The sequence below is a fragment of the Actinia tenebrosa genome, unplaced genomic scaffold (assembly GCF_029948245.1).
Source record: "Actinia tenebrosa isolate PJP-AT-01 unplaced genomic scaffold, QUT_ActTen_1.0 PGA_scaffold15__27_contigs__length_11533743, whole genome shotgun sequence".
Taxonomy (NCBI): domain Eukaryota; kingdom Metazoa; phylum Cnidaria; class Anthozoa; order Actiniaria; family Actiniidae; genus Actinia; species Actinia tenebrosa.
The window spans coordinates 6,214,671-6,240,794 of record NW_028292575.1 but is presented as its reverse complement, the minus strand read 5'-3'; the positions used below and the strand labels follow the sequence as shown (position 1 = coordinate 6,240,794).

Genomic DNA, 26,124 nt, shown 5'->3' with positions numbered 1-26,124 from the left:
TTGCACGAGAATTTACTCCTCATCCAATCAAATGCTTGAAACGTGGCATGAACACGACGATGACATAGACACACAAAAGTAAAGGCACTGCCAGACCAATCACATTGTGCAAGGAAAAAATCAGCCAATTAAAATTCTAAGAAAAATCACATTCATACGAAAACTGCTCTATTTCAATGAAATAGACTTGATTACTATGGTTTCATTACTACCTATCCATGGATGTTGGGTCCCCGAGAGGTTTCTTGGGTGACTCGGGCACTTCAGGATCGGAGACATTGTCTTGGCTTGCTTTGGCCATCAACATGGGGTACTCCTGTGTGCCAGCTGAAAATGCATTTCCAGGTTGTACTGCTATGAGCTTAGATGATGACAGGGAAAGAAAACCTAGAAAACATTGAGGTAAGGAAAAAATGATATTAGAATTACTGAGTTACTTATGCAAAAAGCATAACAGTACAATACAAAATAGCTTTGATAATTTATCATGGCTTTGATATGATAGCTTTTGAATATGCAATAGTAAGAGATATCAAATTAAGCAGTTTGTGTATGAGTGGGAAACATGGTACGTAACACCCTAACATTGGAATGTTTTTCCATTGTCTTCCAGTAATTCAATCCAATATATATATATATATATATTGTGTAGTTCCAAAAATTATCCATACTCTCCTCACAGAGGAATTTTTTTAAGACACCCCCCTACCCCCCAGAAATTCCAATTTTCTTCCATACAAACTCTGTAATTTTTGTTCTTTCTCTGACCCCCCTACTCTTCGGAAATTCCAAATTCCTCTGTGGGGTGGGTATGGATAATTTCTGGAACTACACATTTAAAATTCAATCCAAAATGCAATCATACATGTATGTTACTATGGCTCTGACAAGATAGGGTGCAAATACAGTACAGCTTCGAGTTTAGACTTGCATTGTTTCCCACCTGTATGAAAACAGCTCTAGCATAACTTGCAAATAATTAAATGCTTGTATTGCAATTCAGTAAGAATACAGATAGAAACTCACCTGGGAAGAGGTCGGCATTCGTGAGCAGAAGATGTCCCTCTGAACTTTCCATCTTACGATTGGAAGTGATGCAGTAAACCCCAATAAATGACAGAACACACCTAGTTAAAAGTTACAAATAGAAAGATTTAGTTAAAAACTAAAGGCACTGCTATGGAGAACACACTTGCAATAGTGGTCTGAAGTGACGCAAGTTCTCGTAAAACATATTTCAGTTGTAAGAGTAGAAAGAAATTGCCTATTTTCCCACAATTTCTTCCCAATTTCATTTCTAAACTGAAGGCAGGTAAGTAAGGAAACTCAGATTTCAAGTGGTTAGGGTTTTGTGCAGCTGTAACACTCTCCCCAGTAGCTGGAGAGTATTGCGTGCGCACAAAATCCCAAAGGCTGGAAATCTAAGCCTAGCAAAGTGTGTTGCAAAGCTTGTTTAAGAATTTTTTTATTATGTGATTGATTGATCAACTGATCTTATACTCATGACATTGTGCGAGACTGTCAGTTAAGAGTTTTACCATCTAACTCTAAGCTAAAGTATAGGATTTAGTTTGATATTAAAATTATACAAAATCCAGTAAATTTAGGTTTTATAAAAACTTACCCAAATAAAAACATAAATATCTCTAGGAAGGTTAATCCATAAAATTCTCGATACAAAACAATACCTGAAATAACACATTGATAAGAATCAGAATATTATTTGTACACTACATGTCTTTTAAGTATTTAGCAATTTCTTCCCATTTTTTCTTTCCCATATTTCACTTTTCGACTGGTTTTTATTTGTACGTTTCCATTTTTATGCATATCTTTGTTCTTTCTTTATTTTTTTCTCCCTTTCTTTTTTTTTCTTTCTTCCTTCCTTCCTTCCTTTATTTCTTCCTTTCTTCATTTTTCCTTTCTTTCTTTCTTCCTTCCTTCCTTCCTTTCTTCCTTTCTTTCTTCCTTTCTTTCTTTCTTGCTTCCTTTCAGCAGCAGTTAGGCGGAAGCGCGAATTGCCGGCATTGCCAAAAATCACGAGTCGAAAAACACCAGGGGGGGGGTGGGTTTTTGGAGGTCGGTAATCCGCCCTACAGGGGGTCTTGCGCGATCCGCATGCAGCGCGAAATGTGCCTAACTGCTGCTCTGTTGGGGTCGCAAACAGAGGGAAAGATATTCTTTAGATATACATGGCATCCGTCAACAACATTCAAAACGAAACTGTGCGCAGGTTGGGAAATCAGGTGATGGATAACTCAGATGCGGATTTCGTCTTTGCGACATTCATGGAGGGAAAGACAGACAAGACGATGAATCACGAGATGGCTGAAAAGATAATCGACAGAATGCCGGACGGCGACTACCGTTTGGAGTTGACGTTCGTGAAGTATTTGGACGGCGAGTGGGTGATAGAAAGGGGCCGTAATCCCATCAGGGCGTCTGGTAAGCAGAGTTTGTTCGTCTTGAATAAGCAAACGAGGCCGGGGGCATTAGAGGGAATCGACATGCTCTTCTACGAGGTCGCTTACCCGGTTACCGTCGTCATTTACGGCGCGTACAAGATCGAGGAGCCGGATGTCAGAAAGTTGCGACCAATGCGACATCCGGGCAATTGTGTCGGGAAGTTAGTAAGGGGGTTCTTTGAAGATGCCTCTCGTGGTGGTAAGCTTACGCCCAAGAGGAGAGAGGCCATAAGGAAATGGGAAAAGAACACGCATAAAACCGGAGGTACCATCAAAAACATCCAGAAGTTAGAGACGGCTTTAGAACGCCGCATACACGTGAAGGATATCACGGGCGGCTACATCTACGAAGGGACGGAAAAATATGGAGGTAGAGGTGCTGCTATCGTCATCTATCAACACAATGGACATGCTTGGCGAGAACTTGGGTTCCCCAAAAAAAAGGAAACTAAGGTTTATAAGACGTCGCCGTTGGCAGAATTGGTCCACGAGAATTCCGTTTGGTTGATGGACGCGGAAGGAAGTCAGTTTATGACGCAGGATGGTACTCTCTACCGCCCTGAAGTAGAGCATCAACGTATTCAAAGTGCGTGTGCGACATTAGGGGAAGACTTCTCAGACGAGGTCCTTAGCTCTCGTAGTTTGGACTTCTTAGCCGCAAAGAAGAGGAACGGATGGAAGTCCACGCCTAAGGAATTCGCCGACATAGCCAAAGCCTGCGTAGAGCACGGCCATGGAGGTCTGTGGAACATGGAGTATGACGAGAACGAATACGTCTCCTTAGACATGAAACATTGTTACCCCGCAAGTTTTAAAGGATTGGGGGATTGTAAGGAGTATTACGACCGCTACGGGCATCCAGACTCACAATTCTTTCGTGTGTCTTTGCCAGGTAAATACGACGCCCCAGCTACGGGGTTCGTGCGGTTGACCACGTGGAAGTTAGCAAAGGGCTTACATCCAATAATTTACGCGTGGTATGGGAAACATCTGCAGGAGAAAGAATGGATTCCCATACCCCTGCTGAAGTTTCTCGAAGAGCGCGAGCTTCTCACGTACGCAGCGCATGAAGCCATACTTTGTCACTCTGCATTTACGCAATGGTTTCCGGAGCATAACCCCACCGCCAGAATCGTCATAGGAAAGTTCACCCAAGGCGCAAAAGAAGGAGAAAAGCACATGCAGCGGCGTTTGATAACCGATGACGGAGAGTTGAGCTTCCTCGTAAAACGCGCACATGAGCAAGGAACCATGGTGTCCGTAGAGAAGTGGAATTATTTCATAGAAGGCCAAGGGGAACAACAATGGAATGCGTTGTGCTATTATCAAGATCATCGCCCGCAATATTACCATTTGCGCGCCAGCATGCTCGCATATGCGCATATCAATCTATTGTCGATGCTGTTGCGGTTCGACAAGGAGGATATCCCACGCGTGGCCACGGATTCTTTGTATGTGAAGCCCGAAGTGTTAGAAAAAATGCAAGAGTTTTACACAGCCGATGAACTCGCGGAAAGTGGTCAATGGCGTGTGAAAGATGAAGAGATAAAAGCCTGGAGAGAACGTGTGGAATACCACGGGAAACACGTAAAAGGTGCCACCGTCCCCACCGTGGAGCCATTGCCATCCGTTGTGGACCCCATTTCTTACCAACGCTTTTCGTACCTGTACGGGCCGGGAGGCAGCGGTAAAACCACCAGGGTTTTGGAATTATTCCCCCGCGTGAAGGTGTTAACGCCGACACACCGTCTGGAGAGGGAATTGACGGAGATGGGTTACGACGCGCAAACGTACCACAGCTTCTTTCGCTGGAACGGTCAAAAGTGGGTGCCGGAAGCAATACGCGACATACCTCCGGTTATATTATGGGATGAGATTTGCACCGTGCCATTAGAAATCTTGCAGGAATTTGTAGACTTCCTCCGCGGAAAGTGTCAAGTTATATTTGCCGGAGATCCATGCCAACCTCCTCCCATTTGCGGAGAAATGCCCCATAAATGGTTAAAAGGAATGGTAGACCATGCAGAGGAAATCAACGCCGACTACCGTAGTAAGGATCAAGTAAGAGACTTAAAGGCGGAACTTCGGGGCCTCAGCGATGCAGAGCAAAATAAGACTTTGCGTAAGCATGTGCGGGCAAAATCTTACGAGGACTTCCTTCACGCGTGGCATCCAGAGGATTTGGTGTTGAGCAGCAAGCGCGCAGCACAATCGCGAATACAGAAAGATTTATTAGAAGTACACCGCGAAAGATTCCCAAGCCATTTGGTGCCCGTTTGCTACAAGCCCCACGATACCCGCATGCAGAAGAGAGACGTGTGGGTGCCGGGCACCGACGTCCAACTGCGAAACGCGGTAACTCATGATAAAGTCTGGGTGCCTATGGGAAAGGTTGAAAAAATAACCTCCCATCCAGATTGGCGTTTGGGATATTGTATGACAGTCCACAGCGCGCAAGGGCTTACCATAAAAGAAACCTTATGGATCATAGACCAGCGGTTATGTTGGAGTAATTTGATATATACCGCTGTGAGCCGTGTGGAGCATGCCAAACAGTTGCGGAGGGCTTGGGGTCCGCAATTGCGTTACGATAAAACGCCAGAAGATATAGCAAAGGAGAACATTGCTAAGAAACTCCTTCGCTATAAGAGACACGACGAAGGAAAAGGCATGGTGTTCGACCTATGCGTGGACGACGTCTATAAGAAAGGGGCAAGGTGTGCAAAGTGTAACATACCTCTACTATGGAGGTTTGACCCAAATGACGATCAGCAGTTCTCCGTGGATCGTATAAATAATAAACGCGGGCATTGCAGAGGTAACGTAAGACTGACATGCCTAGAGTGCAATCGGGCGCGTGGTGCTGCGCTACTCTGAGTCTTTGGGGACTATGAGCAGCTCTTCCTTGACGAATCCGCGACTTGGGCCATTTAGGTAATACAACACGGGTTGCCCTTCCTTGGTGACGGACTTCGAAATCTCATACGTTTCCAAAGACCAGTTAGGATCCGTGGCTCTCTTACTGCCACCTTCGAGTTCCCCCGGCTGATAGAGGTATCTGACCACTATGTCGCGGGGGAGCTTTTTTTCCTTCAGTCCGACCGCCCTTGAACTTCTGACGTAGGACTTGTGTTCCACGTGTTTCTTTCTTATGGCGTCCCTGGGTTTCATTCCCGTAGCCCTGGCCGCCTCGTTGTTCAAAGCCGCGACGACCTGGGGGAGCCGCTGTGTCCATTCCCTGTTGCGTTTGGAGGGATCTTCCAGCTCTTTCCAATACTGGTATCCAAAGAGACGCTCGGCCAGGGTCTTATTAAATCTTTCGACGATGCTCTGACCCCTGTGGTACTCAGCTTCGGCTCTCCTAATCTTAGTGTCGTGGTCTTTCAGGGTCTTAGTAACCACGCCCATGAACTCCGTCCCCGCATCCACTTGCAGCAGCTTGGGCCATTTCAAGACGCGCTTATAAATCCTACCTAGGGCTTCTGCGACTTCCCCAGAATCCTTGCTGGTTATGGGTTCGGCGTCCTTGTATCTGCTTGCGATATCAACTACGGTCAAAGCGTATTTATAGGTCTTTCTTCTCACCTTGTCGTGCGGTAAGAAAAGCAAATCTGCCTGATGAACTTCATTGGGGGTATTTACGGTGAAGCTGGGCCTGGGAATGTACTTGGGCACGGGAAGATAAACCTGCCAGAGGGTTTGCTTTTTTAACCAGTTCTTAGCCGTTTCTTCTGATGCCCTGGCCGCGGTCGCGAGTTTCTTAATAGCTGATGCTCCTTTCCAATAGCCTTCAGGTCCATAGTAAATCCTTTTAAGTTTGTCCTCTACGCGGCCCATTATATGAATTCCAAAACGAGATTGATCTTTCGTCCGTTAAAATCCACCGTCTTTCCGTCCACCTTAATGGTGATGTTTATGCTTTCTACCAAATTAGACAAATCATAGCTTAAAGAAATGGGAGTGTATTCTACCAGGTCAAATGGATTACCCTTAGGTGGAAACTTGGACATAAGAGAAGACTTTTCTCCATTGTTGTAACTATGAACCAAGTCGCAATAGACTTCGTAAGAGGATGCAACTTTCCAACTTACGGGAACTGCCGTGGTGGTAATTGCCTTTTTCGAGACATTTAATAAAGTTCCTAATGGTTCAAACTTTCCTAGGGTTACTGTAAGGTTCGTCATGTTATGTTTGAGGGTCATTTCGTGCGGCAACCCCGTGGTGAGAGTATAACCGTGTTTTGCTAATTCCTTAGCAAGGGTGATTGGTGTGTAATGTCCATCGGGCAGCAATACGCCTTGATAATTGCCGCCGCCTTTATTCTCAGTGACCAAGGCATTGACTAAATTATACCAAGAATTGTACAAAGAGCAACTAACCAACCGAACCTTATGGGCTTTAATGGGGGGATTCAGATAAGTGGTAAAGTTATTCTTGTCGCTTTCCAAAAAGACGATCATTATATTAGGGGCATTTTACAATGCCCACGCCAAAGCTACGCCTCCCACCAGCCCTGCGACTCCTACAAATACCAATTCATTGTCTTTTTGTTTCTTAGAAGGCTGGTAGTAATCCTTAAACTGAGGCTTTCTCATTCTAAAGTCGGGGTGCGCTTGCGCATAGAGCTTAAAGGCGTAGTCTGTGTTTTCGAAGTTCTTATCCGCCTGCATCTTGTCTTGGTAGTTCTTATCCAACCAATCCCTGTAGGCTTGTCTTTTTTCATTCCAAGCTGCCACGTCTCGCTGATATTTCTCCAGCGCTAAGTCGTGCCTCTTCCTTTCGGCGTTAGATTCTGCGTTTCTATCACCGCTAACTAATTTATCCAGATATCTACCACCATAATTAGCCCCTGTAAATGCTAAAGCTGCAATAACTCCGCCTGCGACTAAGCTAACCATTATATTAGACGCAAGCAAAGCTTACGTCGTCGGCAGGTACTTTTCCTTCCGTAGGTAATCCTTTAGCATGATAGCCCCGCTAACGGCAGCGGTCATCTTAGCAAAATTAGCGAAGCTCTTGCTTGGGTCTTCAGTAAAGTCTTCTTTGAGCACTTTCTTACCTACCCAACCAATACCCGCAACGATGGAAGTAATAATAGCTGCTTCTTCAACAGTTTTCAACAACGCGGTCGACATTATATTACAAAGCGAGAAGGTTATTACTCCATTTCAGGGATCTTACTTTTTCTAACCTCCACGGGCGCGTGATATGTTGCGGCCTCCCACTTTACTTTTGGCTTCGTAGCCCGCCATTGTAAGTAAAGGCTGCCTGCTGCTATAGCGACTCCTAACGCGCCAATGACGTAGCCGGGATTCCAAAAGGATCCCTCTTCTTTTTCCTCCACCTTTTCTTCTTTTTTGGCTTTGTTCTTCCTGTTCATCTCCGCGAGCTTCTTTCCGGCAGCGACTCTGCCTGGAGATTTAGCCTTGGTAATCTTCTGCTCGGGCTGCTCTGCCTTCGACTCTGGTTCACTCATTTATATCTAAGGACTTGAAGGACTTGAGAATGACTTAAGGATGACTTGACTAAGTACTTGAGGTGACTTGACTAAGTACTTGACAATGACTTAAGGACGACTTGACGACGACTTGACTAAGTACTTGAGGACGACTTGACTAAGTACTTGAGGCGACTTGATCAGGTACCTCAGTAAGTGCTGCCTGGAGGGCTTCTCTGTCCTTCTTGAAGTCCTTCCAAGATGTTCCGAAGGAACCTAGTACCTCCTTCAAGTCGACATGCTGAGCTACGTGCAAAGCCACAGAGGCGACTGCCATTAACTTACCGCACTTCAAAGACAACCACCCACAGGTTATCTTAAGTTCTTGGGCGATGACATAGTCCTCGCTTATGTCCTTCCGCAGTTGCTCCACGTCGTCTATGGGCAGTGCGAGTCCAAGCAATTTAGTCGCAAGTCGGATAGCGGAGTCTGCTACGGCGTCCGTGGTCTTACTTGCAAGGGCAGCCTCATACCTCTTATGGAACTTCTTAACCTCCTCTTCTGACAACTTATTAACCTGCTCATGGGTAAGTTCCTTGCCTATCATTTCTTTGCACTTCCCAGATGACACAAGGACGTTGAGTTGTTCCTTAAGGTTACTTTCATCTAGCTGTGTGGGGACTTCATCTAAGAGCTGCTCAATATCCATATACATTAGGAATCATAGATTCCAACCGTGTAGGGAAACCTCAAAGAGAAGATCATTTTGGAATGTTGGTGCGTCTTTAAATGCCGCATGTATTCGTGTAACTGTTCCTTGGATATCTCACCCCCATAGTCGCTTAAGATGGTTTCCAGGTCACTCCGGCTCGGAGTATAAAATACGACCAGGGAGCCTATGTTTTCCCTAAAGGGTTTAGAGACGCTGGTAAGCTGCTGCGAGAGCAACCAAACGCTGATATTGTCATGCCTACCGCTGAAGGCAAGCTTCACCAACTCCGAAGTGCGTCTTTTTACGTCGTCCCCACAGGCGATGTCATCCAATATGAGGAGTGTCTGCGTATCTTTAGGGAATTGTCGATGCCAAAACTTCAAATGGCTGGATAACTCGTTAGGATCTAAGATATCTACGAAGAAGTCGTCATCTTTCACTCCTATGCCCGTCCAGGTGCGGTTATTCACGTAGGTGGGGCATAATAGCACAATATAGTCGAAGCGGTATCTAAAGGGTCCTAATAGCTGCTCCACGACGAATTGGGTCTTTCCGCAGCCGGTGGGTCCTACTATCAGAGCATTGCAGGGAATATGGTTCGGATCCATTATATATACGATGGACCCAGTGGAAGCAGTAAGAAGGATTGCCGCCGATGCGAAAGACAAGAGAAACACCATAGAAATGCAAAGGGAGGAGATCGATCGGTTAAGAGAGCGCGTACAGGAATTGTATGATGAAATGTGCAGTCTGAAGCGCGCGGAAAGGTTTGGCGCGCTTTTGACGATGGCAACGTGGGTAAAAGAAAGCGTGCAGGACTTTATGCGATATCCCCCTTAGAATGTTGACGTTTAGGTTAAATCTTTGTTAAGGATGCCTGGAAACTATTCCAAAGAGTGTCTTATTTTTATTTATTATTATTGAATTCTGCAAGCGCCCTTCAAAAGGGGTCCTTATTTTTATTTATTATTATTAAATTTCCTTAATTATTCTTAATAATAATAAATAAAAATAAGAATGGGATTTGAGACTCTTTGCGCAAACCCTACTTTACTATCTTAAGCCGCCTACTAACCATTACGGGCTTTCCAGGTATCCTTAACAAAGATTTAACCTTATTGTTAACATTCTGAGACACCCTTTGAAATAGTTTCTGGCCGTTAAGGACTTCATGCGGTATCCCATATAAGGGTTATTAAATCCTTATTATATATGGAGTGTGAGCGGTGTAACAAGGAGTTCAGCAGCAAGCAAATGTTAAAATACCACCTGGAAAAAAAGGTATGCGCTAAGAAGGCACGCGAAAGGCGTTGTAAGGAGTGTAATCGCCTCTTTAGCAGCGCGCAGATGTTGGATTACCACGTGGATAACCGCGTTTGCCTAAAGAATGTATGTGAGCGCTGCGAGGAGGACAAGAACGACGAATGGCATCGACATCGATGCCGCGGCAATTACGACCTGCTAAGCGTGGCTTGCGAGGAGCACGGCGACGTTGCCGCCCGATGTTGCCCAAAGGAAACCCAAAGGAAGTTAACGCGCCGGAAGAAGGAAATTGACCAGCGCTTTGCGGAGTTTGACTGCGTCGAAGGCGTAAGGTGGGAGGATAGAGAACATTGGGAGGCAACTTGTGAGCGCTGCGGCTGTCAAAGAAGTGACCAGCATGTTTGGCAGTGCCTCTACGACGGTCAAGGCGGTTTTGAAGAGTACTTAGATCGCTTTGAGGCCTGGCATGCCGGCAATGAGGCGGCAAGGAAAGCCCGTAAGGATTAGTAGGCGACTTAAAATAGTAAAGTAGGGTTTGCGCAAAGAGTCTCAAATCCCATTCTTATTTTTATTTATTATTATTAAGGATATTCAATAATAATAAATAAAAATAAGAACCCCTTTTAAGGGCGCTTGCAGAATTCAATAATAATAAATAAAAATAAGAACCCCTTTTAAGGGCGCTTGCAGAATTCAATAATAATAAATAAAAATAAGAACCCCTTTTAAGGGCGCTTGCAATATATGCTAGCCTACGCAGCCGCAGGATTCCTAATCGCCCTTTCAATATATGGACTGTATTACGTGCGAACTACCAGCCGATTGCATTACGCCCCCAAAACCGCGTAAAAAATACACCTGCCTTCATTGCGGCAAGGTATTTCTTGAAGGATCCCATTGGTGCTCGGCGGCAGACGTCCTTACGAATACAGAGGACTCTCAGGCTCCCAATTAACCACGTCAAATACCCACCTGCCATCCTTTTTACCATGACTCATAACATGGGTAACGTCCTGCCCTTCAATGGCGTACCTTATCCTATCGGGCGCCCAAAGGGTGTATGTTCTTTTTTTATTCTTTAAGACCAAACGCAGGCGGTCCAAGTCTTCAAAGATCACATAATTCTTTATCTCGTAAATCTCCCCCACCTGCAAATCCCTCCAGTGCGTTTGTATAAACTTTAACTCGTTAAATTTATCCTTGTCCATATATTCTATGAAATATCTTTAAGTGTGTTGCCAAAGTCTCCGAGGTTTTAAAGCCCTTACAACACCACCTGCAGGGAATTCGTAGGTGTTCAGCATACGCAGTGATCTCCCTGCAAATGACATCGTAGTCGCTGCTTATGAGCACCTTATAGCCGTTTTCTTCATACCTCTGTAAGAGTAGTTGCTGATCCTCAGATAACCTGCCGTTGCCTTTTGGGGTCTTTAGCTCTATGCAGAATCCACAGTAATGTGTGTGCGCGTTCAAGATCATTAAGTCGGGTTGACCGCGTTGATATCCTTTCTGCCAGCACTTTATACGTTTGCCGTCTGAATCCTGCAGTTCACCTAGACCAGGGGCTATGAGCATTTGGGGGTAAAACCTGCGGATGTAGTCCACCACCTTTTTGTGCAGGTCGAATTCATTTTCTATTTTGAATACCAACTTGTTTGGACCGTCAAAGCGCTTGTCTATTGCATATTTACCTGTTTTCCTGAGGGTAGGGAGAACTTCCTCTAAGACCCAATCCTGGAATGTCTCTGCCGTTGGCATCTTTGAACTGAATATCAACTGATACAACCCAGATTCAGTCACGTACAGGGAATTAGGCTGTGAATAAGAGGGGAGGCGATTCACCTCCACCCTAAGTTCGCTAAGCTTTACCTTGTATTTATCACGAACATGCGCCTTAATTGCATCTTTTGGGCGCTCATAGCCCAACGCCAAAGCCACCTCCTTCGCTTTGAAGTACAAAGTTTCGCCTTGCACTATGCATTGCAGTTTCGTACCGTTGTTTTCGAATACGCGAAGCATCGTATATCTAAGGAACATTTTAACCTTAATATGCAACGCTCTTTAGCTGATTCATTTCTACGCTCAGTTGCGCATCTGAGACGACGAAGATGTAGCATTTTATCTTGTCGTCGTCGCCCGCGGAGGAGTTCTTTGTGCGCTTGATCTCCAACGTTATGCCATCCTGGGTGTTTACCAGCCGCAAACCCTGGCCATGTAGGTCTTCGTCGTCAATGGTGCGCATATCGATCCACAGCGCATACTTATCCTTAAAGAATTCCTCAGGACTAATTTGGTCGCCAAACTTACGCTTTGCCTCCCGGTAGATATCTGCGGGCTTTATCCCCTGCGAATATACTTTGTTTGGAACGCCGTTGATATTCACGTTGACGTTGGTGATGTTGGGGTTATGAAAGGCCTCGGAGTCGCGCTTGCCGGCCTCACAGGGTCCGGCAAACACCAACATCAACCCCGTGAGACTTCTTCGGGGGAGGTTAATACTTTGGTTGATAACCTCATCCGTCTTATCCAGGAAACTGAAGGTTTTATACATCACCACGTGGTCGTATAAGAATGCCTTTCCGGAGCTGTATTCCATGCCGGCACTACGTGCCAGCTCTTCGCTGTATACGGTTTCGTACTGTAATTCTAGATTAGTGATAGAATAAGGATCCGCGGCTCCGCTAATTGCGGTGTCCATTCCTCCTAGGATGTTCGTAGTGTCCGCCAGGGTTACTTCGAACTGCAACTCTGCCAATTGTCTGGGGTAGTACGCGCCATGGTTCGTAATCACTTCGAAATCCAAAGGGATAACGTACTTGGTACCATAGGCGGTCTTTACCCTTGTTGCGTCTGCTACTGCGGTTGCTCCACTGGAGTCCGTAGGCGCCGGGCTAGTATCGTTGCGAAGCTGACGTAGGATGACGCTTCCAATTCCCTGCTCTATCTTTTGTGCACGGTCAAAGGCTGTTAGCCATAAATCTTTATACGTGGTGTACAGGTCGTACCTATTTAAGTCCAAGAGGGATTCCCCGGCAAACTTGATTCTCATCTTAGAGACGAGGTTCCTACCCACATTATTGACGGTATAGCGCTTGTCTGCGGTGCTTGGTTGTATTGCTAGGTCAAACCTTAACGCCAGGGTGCCAGGAACCAATACTAGGTTATCCGTTAGGCGGGGAACGCCCACATACAGCGTTTCTCCAGGCTTTGCGCTAGAAGGTGTGAATGTGACCCGGTGAAAGGTGCGTTCTGCTTTCAGTCCGCCAACCTGCTTAGGTAATACGTTGGGATTTAACTTTGAGCTTATCATATATAATGGAAGTAGAAGGAACGGATTTTGATCCCCTTACCGAAGAAGGTCAGGCTGACATTAACGACGGTGATGAAGAACCGCTGCTTCCCACCGAAGATTCCATAAGGGATAGGATTGCAAAGGCCCTAAGACATTCCAAAGCACGCGAGTACGTATTTCCGCGTGAGCACATAGGGCTTCAAAACATGGGCGAGCCGGCGGGGGAAACCGTAGAGTGGGCAATGCAAGAACTAAATAAGCTTTATCCCCACCTTGACGACAACGAGATAAGGCTCACGGAAAAAGGAAACAAAGTCCTCATAAGCGTTAAAGACATGAGGTCTCCCGACAAAGACCGCTGGACAAAGCCACAGGCCCTCTTCGACGAAAATGGTGCAGTTAAGAATAACGTGGAAAGGTTAAGGGGCTTCCAAGCGGCCACCCGAAGCATGTTAGATAGGTTGGAAGCCCTAACCGAAAGGGTCACGACAGAAAAACGCGCCGAGGAACTGCAAAAGGCGCTGGAAGAAAAAGAGGCGGCGTACGAAAAGCAAAGTCGACGAGACGTAAGAATGGAAGAAATGGCAAAGCACTTAGATCAGGCTTTACGTGATCGGGATAAAGCAGAAAGGGAGTTGGAGGAGGCTAAGAAATCACATGCTCCGACGGCGGCGTTAGAAAAAGCGCTAAAGGAAAAGGAAACAAGCTATGAAAAACAATTACAGCAGCTAAGACAAAGTAAAGATGAAAATATACGAATAATTACGCAAGAAACTGAAAAGGCTTTACATGAAAGGGATACAGCTCGACAGGCTTTTCGCCTTGCCCTGCAGGACCTAAACATGAGTCAGGAGGAAGTTAGGAACTTACAAAGCACCATAGAGGGCTCTTTAGAGGAACGGCGGCAGTTGGTTGCCGAAATCAATACCAAAGAAGAGCAAATACGGCAACTTCGACAGGCCGTCGAAGACTTGGAGTACGAAATAGATCGACAGCGAGTAATAATCGAAGATCAAACTCGCCCTGAAGAAGAAAGGGAGGCAGCCCAAAAGGAAGTAGAAACCCTTCAGGAAAGACTGGCGGAATTACAAACGCAAATAGAAGGTAAGGAAAGGGAGCTGGGGCTTACCACCAAGGAAAAGATAAAAAGAGCTTTGGTGAAATATGGCGTTCCGCTGGCATTTGCGGTCGCTATTTCGAGCGTAGTAGGAGTTATCCTTAGCACACTTAAGGCTACAGGCGCGGGCGTAAAGAAATTAGGCAATGGGCTGACGGACTTGGGAAAAAAGATGGCAGCCGGTCTTCCTGGGCTGCTGGGTTCGGTCGTTTCCTTGGCGCTTAGGGCCGGCGGAGAACTGTTGAAGTTTGTGGGGAATAACATTTGGATCCTCGTAGTAGCTATTGGAGTGGTACTCCTGAAGAAGATGAAGGGTTAATCTTATCCTTGTGTATTACTGGTGGCTTATCGTCGCCGAGGCGTTCTAGACGGGGGATAAGTAAAGATAGTATTCGCACCGCCTTGATAATGCGGTAGCAAGGGTAGAACGCTCATAACGCTAATAGGCTTATGACTCCAGGGTCTGTTTGGAGTACCGCGTCCGCCAATATAATTCATCCTTACGTTACCATCGTGGGATATAATTTGCAGCTTGACATATTGACAGTTAACTATCATATGAAAAGTAACTGGTGTTAAGTCTTCAGAACTTAGAGTAGGTGGTTCCGACGAAAAATGGGTCGGCTCCCTTTCATTAACTTTTTTTCTGTAAGGCAGCAATGGGTGGTCATTCTCATCGATTAATCTAAATCCCACGTTTGCACCATTACCCGTGTTAATGCTAATGGTACATATTATCAACCCCAAGCCTCCAACTTTAACCCACATTCCAATATCAATCCACTCATTCCCTTCACCATATTCCTTTTGGTCTAAATGGTAAATGTAATGGGCATTCATATACTTAATGCCTCGGTAGTAAGGGTAAAACACTCATAGTAGAAATGACCTTGTGATTCCAAGTAGCGTCCAATGGATTAGTTATTTTCGCTGTGGCGGCATTTATTCGCGTAATGCCTAGGAGTGAGTTCCTACCTCCGCCGGGGCGAATTTGTAACTTTGCATATTGACAATCGATTATCATATGAAAAGTTATAGGTGTTAAGTTTTCATGGTTTCTTACAGTGGGTTCAAATGTAAAATGTGTTGCGTTCCTATTCCTATATTTTTTTCTGTATGGTAGTAATGGATGGTTATTCTCATCAACAATCCTAAACCCAACATTGCATGACCACCACGTCGAAGCGCAAATGGTACACATGATCAATCCTAATCCTCCAACCTCCACCCACAATCCGGTGTCATGCCATTCGTCTTTCCTGTAGGCCTTTTCCTCTAAATAATGAAGAAACCAATTTTCCTTTACATGTGGGTTATTCATATATTTAAAGGCTTACCACAGTAATAGTGCTAATGGTGGCGTGATTATAGGACTGGTTCCTTCGGTCTTCTATGCTATTTATGCAAACGCTTCCAGTGTCATCTACTCTTATCTGTAGCCTTACTTTCCCATGGCAATCGGCAACCATGTGAAAAGTCCAAACCGATAAATTCTCAGCGCTATTCGTCGGCGGCTCTGTGGAGAAATGCGCAGGCTCCCTGTTGTTTGTCTTCGCGCGCATAGGCTGCAGTATGCCGTTGTCATCCATGAATCTGAAACCTACATTGGCGTGGCTGGCAGATCCAATGCAAATACTACAAAGGATTAATTTCTTCCCTGAGTAGTTCAAATCCACGGACATGCCCGTGACATCAACCCAAGAGCTCTGGGTGTATTTTTTCTCACCTGTGTAATTCGTATAAACACAATCTACTCCAGCTACGTAGGGGTTGTTCATCGCCATATATAATAGCTCAGACCAACACTTGCAACTGCTAAGCCGGCTTTTAGTAAGGCGTGGTCGGGTTCCTCTTCTATCGTAGGCAACCTCGTGGGCTTCACGACGAGCACTTTTTCATGTGTTTTCTTTGACGTGGACTTCAAAATAACTTTTTTCGGTAGTTTAGTTTCGTGCGTCTTTTTCGGCTTCTCCACGAAATGGGGGATATTCCTGAGGGTGTCAGAGTTCACGTCATTTACCCCAAACTTCATATCCTTAGTAGCTCTTTGAAGTTTGTTGTTGTAACCAACGACTGAATCGACGTTGATGACTAAATTACTTGGCATTAACCAACAGCCGGGCGACAATGCGTAATCCAACCTCACTTTAGACTGCTGCACCGCTAATTGATATCTCTGCACTGACTTCGAGATTTCATTCTCAACAATAGCGCCGTCAAAGAGAACGAGGAATACTTGTTGGGTTTCTTTCGACGCCCCAGAGGCGCTCACGATAGGACTGCGGGTGCTAACTTGCGCACCTAGGACGCAGTAAACGAAAGCTTCGATGCTGCGGTTAATCCTTGCTTGGTTCTTTAAACCAATTCCTTTCGCAGCAACAAATGGCGACCATGGGCGTGTTTCTTTACTTTCTATGAAGTAAATCAAAGTACCCTTAGATGATCTTCCACCGAGGTCGGAGAATTCCCATCTGCTGGGGTATCCCATTCCAGCCCTTTCTATGCTGGCTCCGACGTATGCGGTGTAAGTGTAAGTTTCTCCGAGTCCGTGTGCGGCGCCTTCTTTATTGCGAAAGTCAGGATTCGTTAGGTTGAATTCATTTTTCAAACGCTCCCATGCGACTTTATCATACTTATTATCCTTCGCGTTAAAGACAGTATCACTGGGAAGAGGCGCTCCTAGTTCAAACAATATTCTGCGGATGGTAAAAGCAACGTGAAATCGCAGGAAAGGAATGTGCAGCATATCCATGGCTACTCCACATCCTTTCGTCGCAGCCCACACAGCAAAGTTCAACTGCTGCGGCCAATACCGCATGTTAGGCCCCGCAAGCCATTCACGGGCTTCTTTACCTGACGTATGCTTGATGCGCGTTTCTCTGAAGATGTCTCTAACCTTCATCTTAAAGGAAGACTTACCTACGGGTATTTTTAAAGTGGTAACCAAATCTTCGAAACCCTTCGTGTCTTCATTATCGTAAAATGGATATTCTTCATCCGTAAGCAGTAAATTCTCTGGGAAGTTGGACTTTGGCTTTTCCTCATGCTTAACGGTCACCTTTGGCTCCAAGTCCGCATTGCTGTATATCCTGGAGCCTTTATAGTAAATCCCATCGGATCTTCTTTCGAACTTACTAGCATCCGCGTGCGGAAACATCTTCCTAAATGCTCTCCAGTTGGCATAATCCCGGTTGTCGTGATGTGGCTGCGCCGCTATATCATTCCCAAAAGCGTCGTACATTAGTATATAATGGATGTTATACCTTCAGCACCTCAGTTGTACCCAGATGTTCCCACCCCTACAGAATTGAACGCCGAGAACTTTCGTCTGAATAAAGCGAACTTAATATTGGCTTACTTGGAAGGGCAAGCGAAACACTATGAAGAGGTTAGAAAAAAGTACGCTAGAGCCCGAAGCATCTTGCATAAAATCGCGATAACTTCCGGCTCCATGTCCGTGGCGTTAACAGGCACTGGCGTTGCTACTTCTTTAACGGGGCCTGGAATAGTCATTGGCGTTCCTTTAGCAAGCGTTGGAGCTGTCTGCGGCATTGTTTCCGCTGTTACGACAGGCATTATAAAGCAATTGTCCGGTAAGATATCCAAGCACGACACTCACATAGCCCTTGCAAGAGCAAAGGCTAACACCATCGCCGACTTGGTCTCCAAGGCTCTGCGGGACCGTAAAATCGACAACGTGGAGTTTTCTTTGATCCTCGCGGAGGAAAAGAAATATGGCGAATTAAAGTCGGGCAATAAAAAAACCATCGTGAAAGATCTGTCCGAGGAATCTCGCAAACAGATCTACCAAGAGGCAAAAGAGGAGCTCCAAAGAAAACTCGCTCAGTAGACATCTGCTTTGAAAAGAACGTAGGGGGATTTCGACTGCACATTTCATCTTCTCGGAATCCATTCTAATAGGGGGTGGTTGGGGTCTATTTGCTGGAATATTTCGTAAATTACGTCGGGGTAATAAGGAATATCCTTATCCAGCTGACAAAACATCCACTCGGCCCTTTGCATATCTGAGACATCAGGAATACGCCTACCGGTAATTTCAGACAAAAGATAGGGAATGGCTTTGTAATATTTCCCTAGCTTTAATTTTTTCAATGTCTTTCGTAGACTTTGCGGCGAGGGCTCTCCTAAGTGGTCTATGATTTTCTGCGTGTCTAAATATACCGGATGTAAACCTTGGATATGACTCATCCAGTCTCGGAAGTATTTCAACCTCTTATATGGCGTTTTCTTACGACCTCCATTGGCGTAATACTGTTCTTTGGTAACATTTGGCACCGCGTTACGAATATTCTTACCACACTCGTAACACTGTGCTGACGTATCCTCCTCTATCTGCATTTTTTTACCACAACACCAAAAGGATTCTGGCTTGGGCATGACGACTCTAGGTCTTAGACAAATTATGCAAAAGTCATTGGTGAACTTCTTACATTCATGCATCGTATATTTATGAAATATCTTTACCTCCATTTGCGACCCCAACAGAGCAGCAGTTAGGCACATTTCGCGCTGCATGCGGATCGCGCAAGACCCCCTGTAGGGCGGATTACCGACCTCCAAAAACCCACCCCCCCCTGGTGTTTTTCGACTCGTGATTTTTGGCAATGCCGGCAATTCGCGCTTCCGCCTAACTGCTGCTCTTTCTTTCTTTCTTCCTTTCTTTCTTCCTTCTTTCTTTCTTCCTTCTTTCTTCCTTTCTTTTTCCTTTCTTCCTTTCTTCCTTCCTTTATTTCTTCCTTTCTTTCTTCCTTCCTTCCTTCCTTCCCTCCCTCCTTCCTTCCCTCCTTCCTTCCTTCCTTCATTTCTTTCTTTTTTCCTTCCTTTCTTCCTTCCTTCCTTTATTTCTTCTTGTAATTTTCTTCCTTTCTTTCTCCCTTTCCTTCATTTTGAAAATATAACTTTTTATTTTAAGATGTATTTCTTTTCTGCAAGGTTCTTACCGCTAATTATAGCACTGATTGTGAAAAGAACAAAGTTTGTAGGCACTACGACTGTAGCATCAAACGACTTCATAGCTCTGTTCAAAAACCTGAAATCAAGAAAAATCTGTGAAATCTCAAATATTTTTTGTTCACTTTTCTTAGGAATGGAATGGAGTTGAACCAGGAGGATGGGAGAGAAGACAATGGACTGGAAAAACAAGGATGAGATAGTATCTTTAAGGCTTTTGTGTATGGACATGATAGTAATACTGTAAGTATTTTAGCTTGAAATAGGTAAATTTTATAAAGGCATGTTTCAGCTATATCTTGTGATAGCCTTCATGAGAATGATAATGAGAAGTGTGTGAAGCAGACATATGTATATGAAGGGTGGGTGGCAGGAACTGAAGCGATTAGATACTTTAAAGGTAAATGGACTAGTTTGACGATTAAACAGTGGCATCTTAATGAAATTAATCACATAATGAAATTAATTGCAACCATGGTATATTGTGGCCTTGCTTGGGTACCATCTTTTGTTCAACACAACACACCTTTTATGGTTTGTACCCGATCTAGACCACAATACATCCTGTTTACATATTACTTACTTTACTTGTGCCACCGCAGTAGCTATCATCACAATTAACATGATGTAAAGTAAGGGATGCCCCAGTTGACTGTTGCCACCAAATGTGATGTTTAACATTGAGGATACAGCTTTAGCAGAAATGACTGTTAGTGAACCTAATAAAACAATAAAAACGAAAATCATAAAATAAATATACCGAGTTCAATATCATCAGACACTACTGGCTGAGAACCTGTGAAAATCCTGTGAAAAAATAGTGAAAAATATTTCTGTATTTTAGAAATTTCACAGGTTTTCCACAGGATTTTCACAGGTTCTCAGCCAGTCTTGCATTTATTTCCTTAGAGGAATTGTTATGGGGGACAAAACAATAGGCCGTCCTTTCTTAGGCAAAAAATCCATCGTTTTGTCTTCCCAAACAAATCCTCTTGGGAACCAGTGAATCTAAAAGGTGTGCTCCATATAGAAAGCTGAGAAAGAGTGTTCAAAGCTTTACAGTCCATTATAAATTAATTCATTTTAATAAACTAGTTCAATAAGGAAAAGCAGCAATATCTGAGACCAAAGAGGAGGTAGAAAACCACTATTTTCCTTGCAACAATCAATCACTATTAATGCCTAGTGGATCCACATATTACTTTGACAATGTGATGACACAATTAGTTTTATCGTCAATAGGAGGACAGAAACATAAAAATCTGAAGTCAATTTGTTTTTTACAATAACAAAAACAACAAGAAAAACAATAAAGACATCTCTTTTCTAGCGATCAAAACAACCAATGGAAAGAGCGTGGGCTCGATGACGACAGCTTTATCTGTCTGTCCTCTTATTGATGATAAAAATCAGCCAATCAGCGCTCGAGACATTTGTAAGTTATCATAAAAATTGTAATATATCATTTCTTCCAGCATGTGTAATCATTGTCCACTAACCTAGAAGTGCAACTAACATGAGAAATACCACCACATTTTCCAGTGAATACTTCACTTGTACGTATAATAGAACACAGAAGACGATTATCTCAAGAATCTGTGGTTACAAACAAATACAAGTATTATGGAAAATCAAGCAAAGAAATAAGCTGGTTGTAAACGAGGTTCTGAGTCTAGATTAAACTTGGCGTGTTCATACATTTAGCGTATTTTATCAAGTCCAACCTCAAGTTAGAACCATTCTTTCCTGGTCACTCAAGGGAATTCAGGAAAGGCTTATTCCTGGAAAGTAAATGATCCATTTGTGACAATGACTTACCAAATACACAAGAAATGGCCATTGCTTCATGTAAAATGCTAATTCTGCTCCTGTGAGCTCTGAAAATTCCTGATAAGCAAAAAAAAAAAAAACCAAATTTTAATGAAATATAAAGTATTGCTGGTTTTCAATTATTCCCAAGTGAGTGATAAACAACAAATGATACTGCAGCCATCCGTGGTTGATATAACAAAAAAAATTCATTGACAATTCCTTCTTTAGATTCAACAAAGGCCTTAACTTTCCATGCACTGAACTCATTAAAAACAATGGATATCAGGTGATTATGAGGCGGCATTCTTTGATGTAATTAAGTTCGGTGCATGGAAAGTTTGATGTTTGCCCTAGGCCTAAGATGACGGCTATGACGTTATGTGCAAAGTAAAAGAAGAATACATTTTATCATTTAAGACTGAAAATTTATTAGACTATGTATTTGAACTTAGTTCAAATAAAGCTAGTGACTAATTCCTTCCATAAACAAGAAAGCACTATAATGGACCCTTGTTAAAAGTATCGTGGATGCGAGGCTAACATGGAGATACAAAAGAAAACACTTTTTTTTTCTCAATGGAATTTGTGGCATTTTTTTTGTATTTCCATGTTAGCCTTGCATTCAAGACAATTTTAAGAAGAGTGCAATAAATAATATTATACTGTATATCATAGTATTTAGCTCATTAAACAATACTTACTTTTGTAGAGAAGGTGATGAGTAAGAAAGCTCCTACCACAGCCAACAGGACACCTTTAATATGATAAAAATACATGCAATAAATGAGGAATACATCCTTCAAGATAGGTAACGAATGTAATAGTACAATAACAGCTAGTCTCCTATGTACGCAGCTGCTATAAGTGTTGTCACGCGACGTTTACTCTCCTAAAAAGCTACTTAGGGGAGTGAGCGTTGTGTGATGACACTAGGGGAGTGAGCGTTGTGCAACAACACTATTAGCAGCTGCGTAGGAGACTAAATATAACAGCAGTCATAGTATAATTGTTTTGATCTTCTATTTAAGCCAGGCAATATTCATAGATTATACTCTTTTAATTCTCTGCTACTCAAATAGCCTCAATTTTAGCATTTTATGAATTTGAAACCAGACTTTTATAAAACTTACCAAAAGCATCTTGATATCGTATCCGTTCTTTTAAGAAAACAACAGCAATAATGGCATTTGCTGGAAATCATTGAAAGCAAAAATATGATTAATATATTTCCTGATAATGTCATTCATTTAATTCATTCAATTCAATTCATTCATCCGTTCCTTTATTTATTCATTCATTCATTTGTTCATTTATTCATTCATCCATTTATTCATTCATTCATTCATCCATCCATCCATCCATCCATTCATCCATCCATCCATTCACTCATTCATTCATTCCTTTATTTATTCATCCATCCATCCATTCACTCATTCATTCATCCATTCCTTTATTCATTCATTCATTCATCTTTACTCATTTACACATTCATTTTTACTCATTATTTAATCTTATTTAAACTTCTCCTCCACTATTAACCTTTCATTTTTACTAAGATTTAAATCATCTAATGTTATTTACCAATAACTGTTGTTGTTCCTAAGGGAGCCACCAGTGATGCTGGAGCAAAGCCATAAGCTGAGAAATTACCAACTTCACCAAGTACCATAAGGGTAAGACCAACCCTACAATAACAACCATTATTAGTCAAACATTACAATAATTTTTTTTTGAATTGTATCCATATTCATGTGTCTTCTGGTGCACAACTCTTAAACAAAGAGATAATACTATAGGGAATGACAAATGGCCTGACATGGGAAAACATTACACTAAAGTTAAAAGAGGTCTATTGACATCTGCCCCCCCCCCCCGCCCCACCCCTAGACAGTCTATTGTCTAAGTAAATTGCTTCAACTCTCACTGCTATGAGCTCTAGACACCTACCACCAGACTTTACTTTTCAAGTAGTGTACTTCATCTTCTGCTTTTGCTTGTTGAATGTGTGAATATTTCTAAGGAAAAAGTTAAAGTATAAACATGAAAAAAAATGAAATTTTATTCAAATTCAAATCTTTTTTAGTTGTTGTTGTTGTCTGATAGGCTTACACACTTGTTAAACTTTAAACACAGAATCAAGCTGGTTAGACAAACACACAATCTTGGAAAAATAAAGCACAAACTTAGGCCCTGGCTACTATATAAGCAACAAGCACTACACAAATATAAAAAAGATTCAATTTTACCAACACCCTGAAACAACCTCTTGGCTAATCTAAGTCAGGGGATGGCATACAAACATACAGATCAAATTTGAATCAATTCCAAGCATTGTAAGTTTTGCAGAGAAAGGAAAATCAGAGAACCTGGAGAATCAAAGGAAGCCCTAGAACAACCCTTGAATCCTAAATGACTGACTAAATTTATTCTTCTCACACAGGCAAAGTCCAGCAATGGATTACCTGAGACCCCAGAGGGTATGGGCATATGCACTAGCTACCACACTATGCCTCCCTAGATTCTCGGCATCCATTGTTTCTCCTATGCATTGGTTCGCCTACTGAAGTTCGCCTACGTTTAAGTTTTGCCTACTGAAGTTCACCTACGTATTACACTGGCACTGATTCATAAGTAGAAGCATTAGTTGAAAAAAGAGGAAAACTTTAATGGTCAAAAAGGCAGACACATCTTTATCTTCAAGAAAGTTTATGAAAATCTCAAGGCAAACTAATCAACAGAAAAATCGCGAGTAGTAAATCAAGAACGCCAGAAAAGTGTTGAGTGACAACAAGAGTGTTACTAAGATTTCATCTGCTCTGCTTACCAAAGTCTTCATATATATGTTGTATATGTTTCAAGAAAGCTTACAGACAGACACATATACAACCCCACCCCCCACCCCACGGTTGGCTAAGTAACAGGTCAAATTATACCACAACAAAGTTACAAATGTACAAACACAGAATGGTATATTGAATACAAACAAGCAAAACATATGATATTGAGATTCCAACATACCTGAATATTCATAGAGATGCTGATAAGAAGATTTCCACCGATAGCCAACGCTGATCCAATGAAAATATTCTGAAAATATAATCAATATTATAATCAATAATCCAAAATAGCCATAAGCATTGTGCACATGGTGTCAGGGGCCAATTTAATGGGAAAATATTGTGAAAAAAAAATTATTTCAAACGTAAACAAGGCCCAAAAAGTAAGCAGTGCAATGTACAGTAGTATACATATATATTATCCAAATAGAACAAGGTTATTAAATAGAATGTTTGTTTAAGAAACGAAAGCTTTAGGAGTAAATCAAATGCATACTAACTATTGGCATCGCCGTAGCAATGATATTTTTTTCCTTTTTTAATTTTTTTGGATAATTTTTTTTTTGTTTTTACATTCAAACAACAGTGCTTGATAATAATACCAAAATGTATAGAAAAAAATAATTTCATAGTAGGCTTTGAACTCTCTTTAATTTCGTTTAATTTTAGAAAAGATTGCAGTTGTTTGCTAAGATTTCTCAAGAGAAGGTTGTTTGAATTCAATTTTGACATCAATACCCAAAGAAATTGCTTCTCAAATCGATCAAATGAAAAGACTTTTTTTTTTAAATTAAATTGTTCAAATTATAAAATTATTTTACTACTCTAGACCTAGATTTTCATCAAAAGAAAAATAATCAAATGATGAAAATAACCACATGAAATACAATATTGTTTTGTTTTGACAATTTTTTTTTTACATGGATATGATTTCTATCTAATTATCAAACCAAAACCATTTTTATCTCAAAAAAATAATCTCCAAACTTCATCAAAAAAAACTTATTTGTCGACAGTCTTAATCTTCAACCTTGGTAATAATTTTTTAGAAATTTGTTGATGAAATGGAATTTCTTGTTAATGAAATATCTTTGTTAATTATGATAGAAAGTTTTTTTTATAAATAAGCTTTTGGTAGGATTTTTATTGTTCCATAGTAGAAAACTAAAGATCAAAGGACGTCAGCTCATTAATTTTCAAAAAGACATTAACACTGGGATCCATTGAATGAAATCAATATTTAACGAGAATTTGAAAGAATAATTCTGGCTGTTAGGTACTCAAAACGTACACTTCTACGCTGTTTGTGTACAATCCATGACTCTTTAGAAAATACATCAAATGGTAGATCTTTTTCTTCCTTTGGCATGCGTCTAAAAGTTATTTCAAAGATTAAATGTCTTAGAATCAACATTGGAAACAATCGAAGAAAAAAATAAAAAATTGCTCAGAATTTTTGAGACAATACAACTTCACGCTTCAAGACTCGATCGTCTGGCGTTAGAATTCCGCTTTCAGAATATATTTTTAAAATCTGCTGTAGCATTATACCTTCAACTAAATCCCTAGTTTAGAAAATTATACTGGAAGATAAAATTATTGGATTGAAGTTTGGATCGAAATGAGATTTTGCCTGCGGGAAATTATTACAAACACAGTCGTAAAATTAACATAAACATTAAGAAATATCTCTCTTTTTGCAAGAATTTTGGTCAAATGTCAAAGTAAAAGATCAGCATGAATTCAGGCTTGGAAATGCCAGAAGAAAAGGTAATTTTTTATCGTGGATATAAGAGAGAAGGGACGTTGAGAGCTAAGGAACAACAGAGGAAACGCCACCCTGTCAGCTGGCGCCGAACAAAGCGTCTTCAAAATCCCTCCCTCTAATAAACGACAATATGAAAAATATATCAGCGAATTACACTTCCTCAGAAATGTTTTCAGCAAGGTTTTCCAGCGACAAAAGGAGATTTTCATCTTACCTTGGACGAAAGCTGGTTCTCCAACTCGTCCGACGCCATTTTTGTCTTCAAATTCAATCGAGTGTTCAGCACGTCTAAGGCATGGTTATCGTAGAATACTAAAGGTTTTCCAACAACAAAGCATCTTGCACCTGCCTTGACTATTACTCGATTCGCCCGTCGAAATAATTTATGAAAATGGTGTTTTTTCGAGGTTTTTTCGGAGTTGAACGAACACAGGCTGGTCAAACCATCGT

General features: G+C 42.3%; 1 protein-coding gene and 1 long non-coding RNA gene across 2 annotated transcripts; one reads left to right on the top strand and one right to left on the bottom strand.

The window, feature by feature from the left end:
• Window positions 1–208: 208 nt before the first annotated feature.
• Window positions 209–26,124, bottom strand: LOC116308384 (NIPA-like protein 2). Its single transcript, XM_089030151.1, has 13 exons — window positions 25,889–26,124; window positions 24,088–24,156; window positions 23,017–23,084; window positions 22,651–22,754; window positions 22,200–22,259; window positions 21,771–21,823; window positions 21,076–21,144; window positions 20,757–20,853; window positions 19,841–19,976; window positions 19,248–19,336; window positions 1,625–1,688; window positions 1,027–1,127; window positions 209–387 (listed from the first exon to the last, which is right to left on the bottom strand). Exons 1-13 carry the CDS (start codon window positions 25,925–25,927, stop codon window positions 209–211), a joined length of 1,128 nt encoding a protein of 375 aa, XP_088886277.1. The 5' UTR covers window positions 25,928–26,124.
• Window positions 210–20,797, top strand: LOC148910958 (uncharacterized). Its single transcript, XR_016119817.1, has 3 exons — window positions 210–402; window positions 19,392–19,500; window positions 20,733–20,797. It is a non-coding gene; the product is annotated as an uncharacterized LOC148910958 (long non-coding RNA).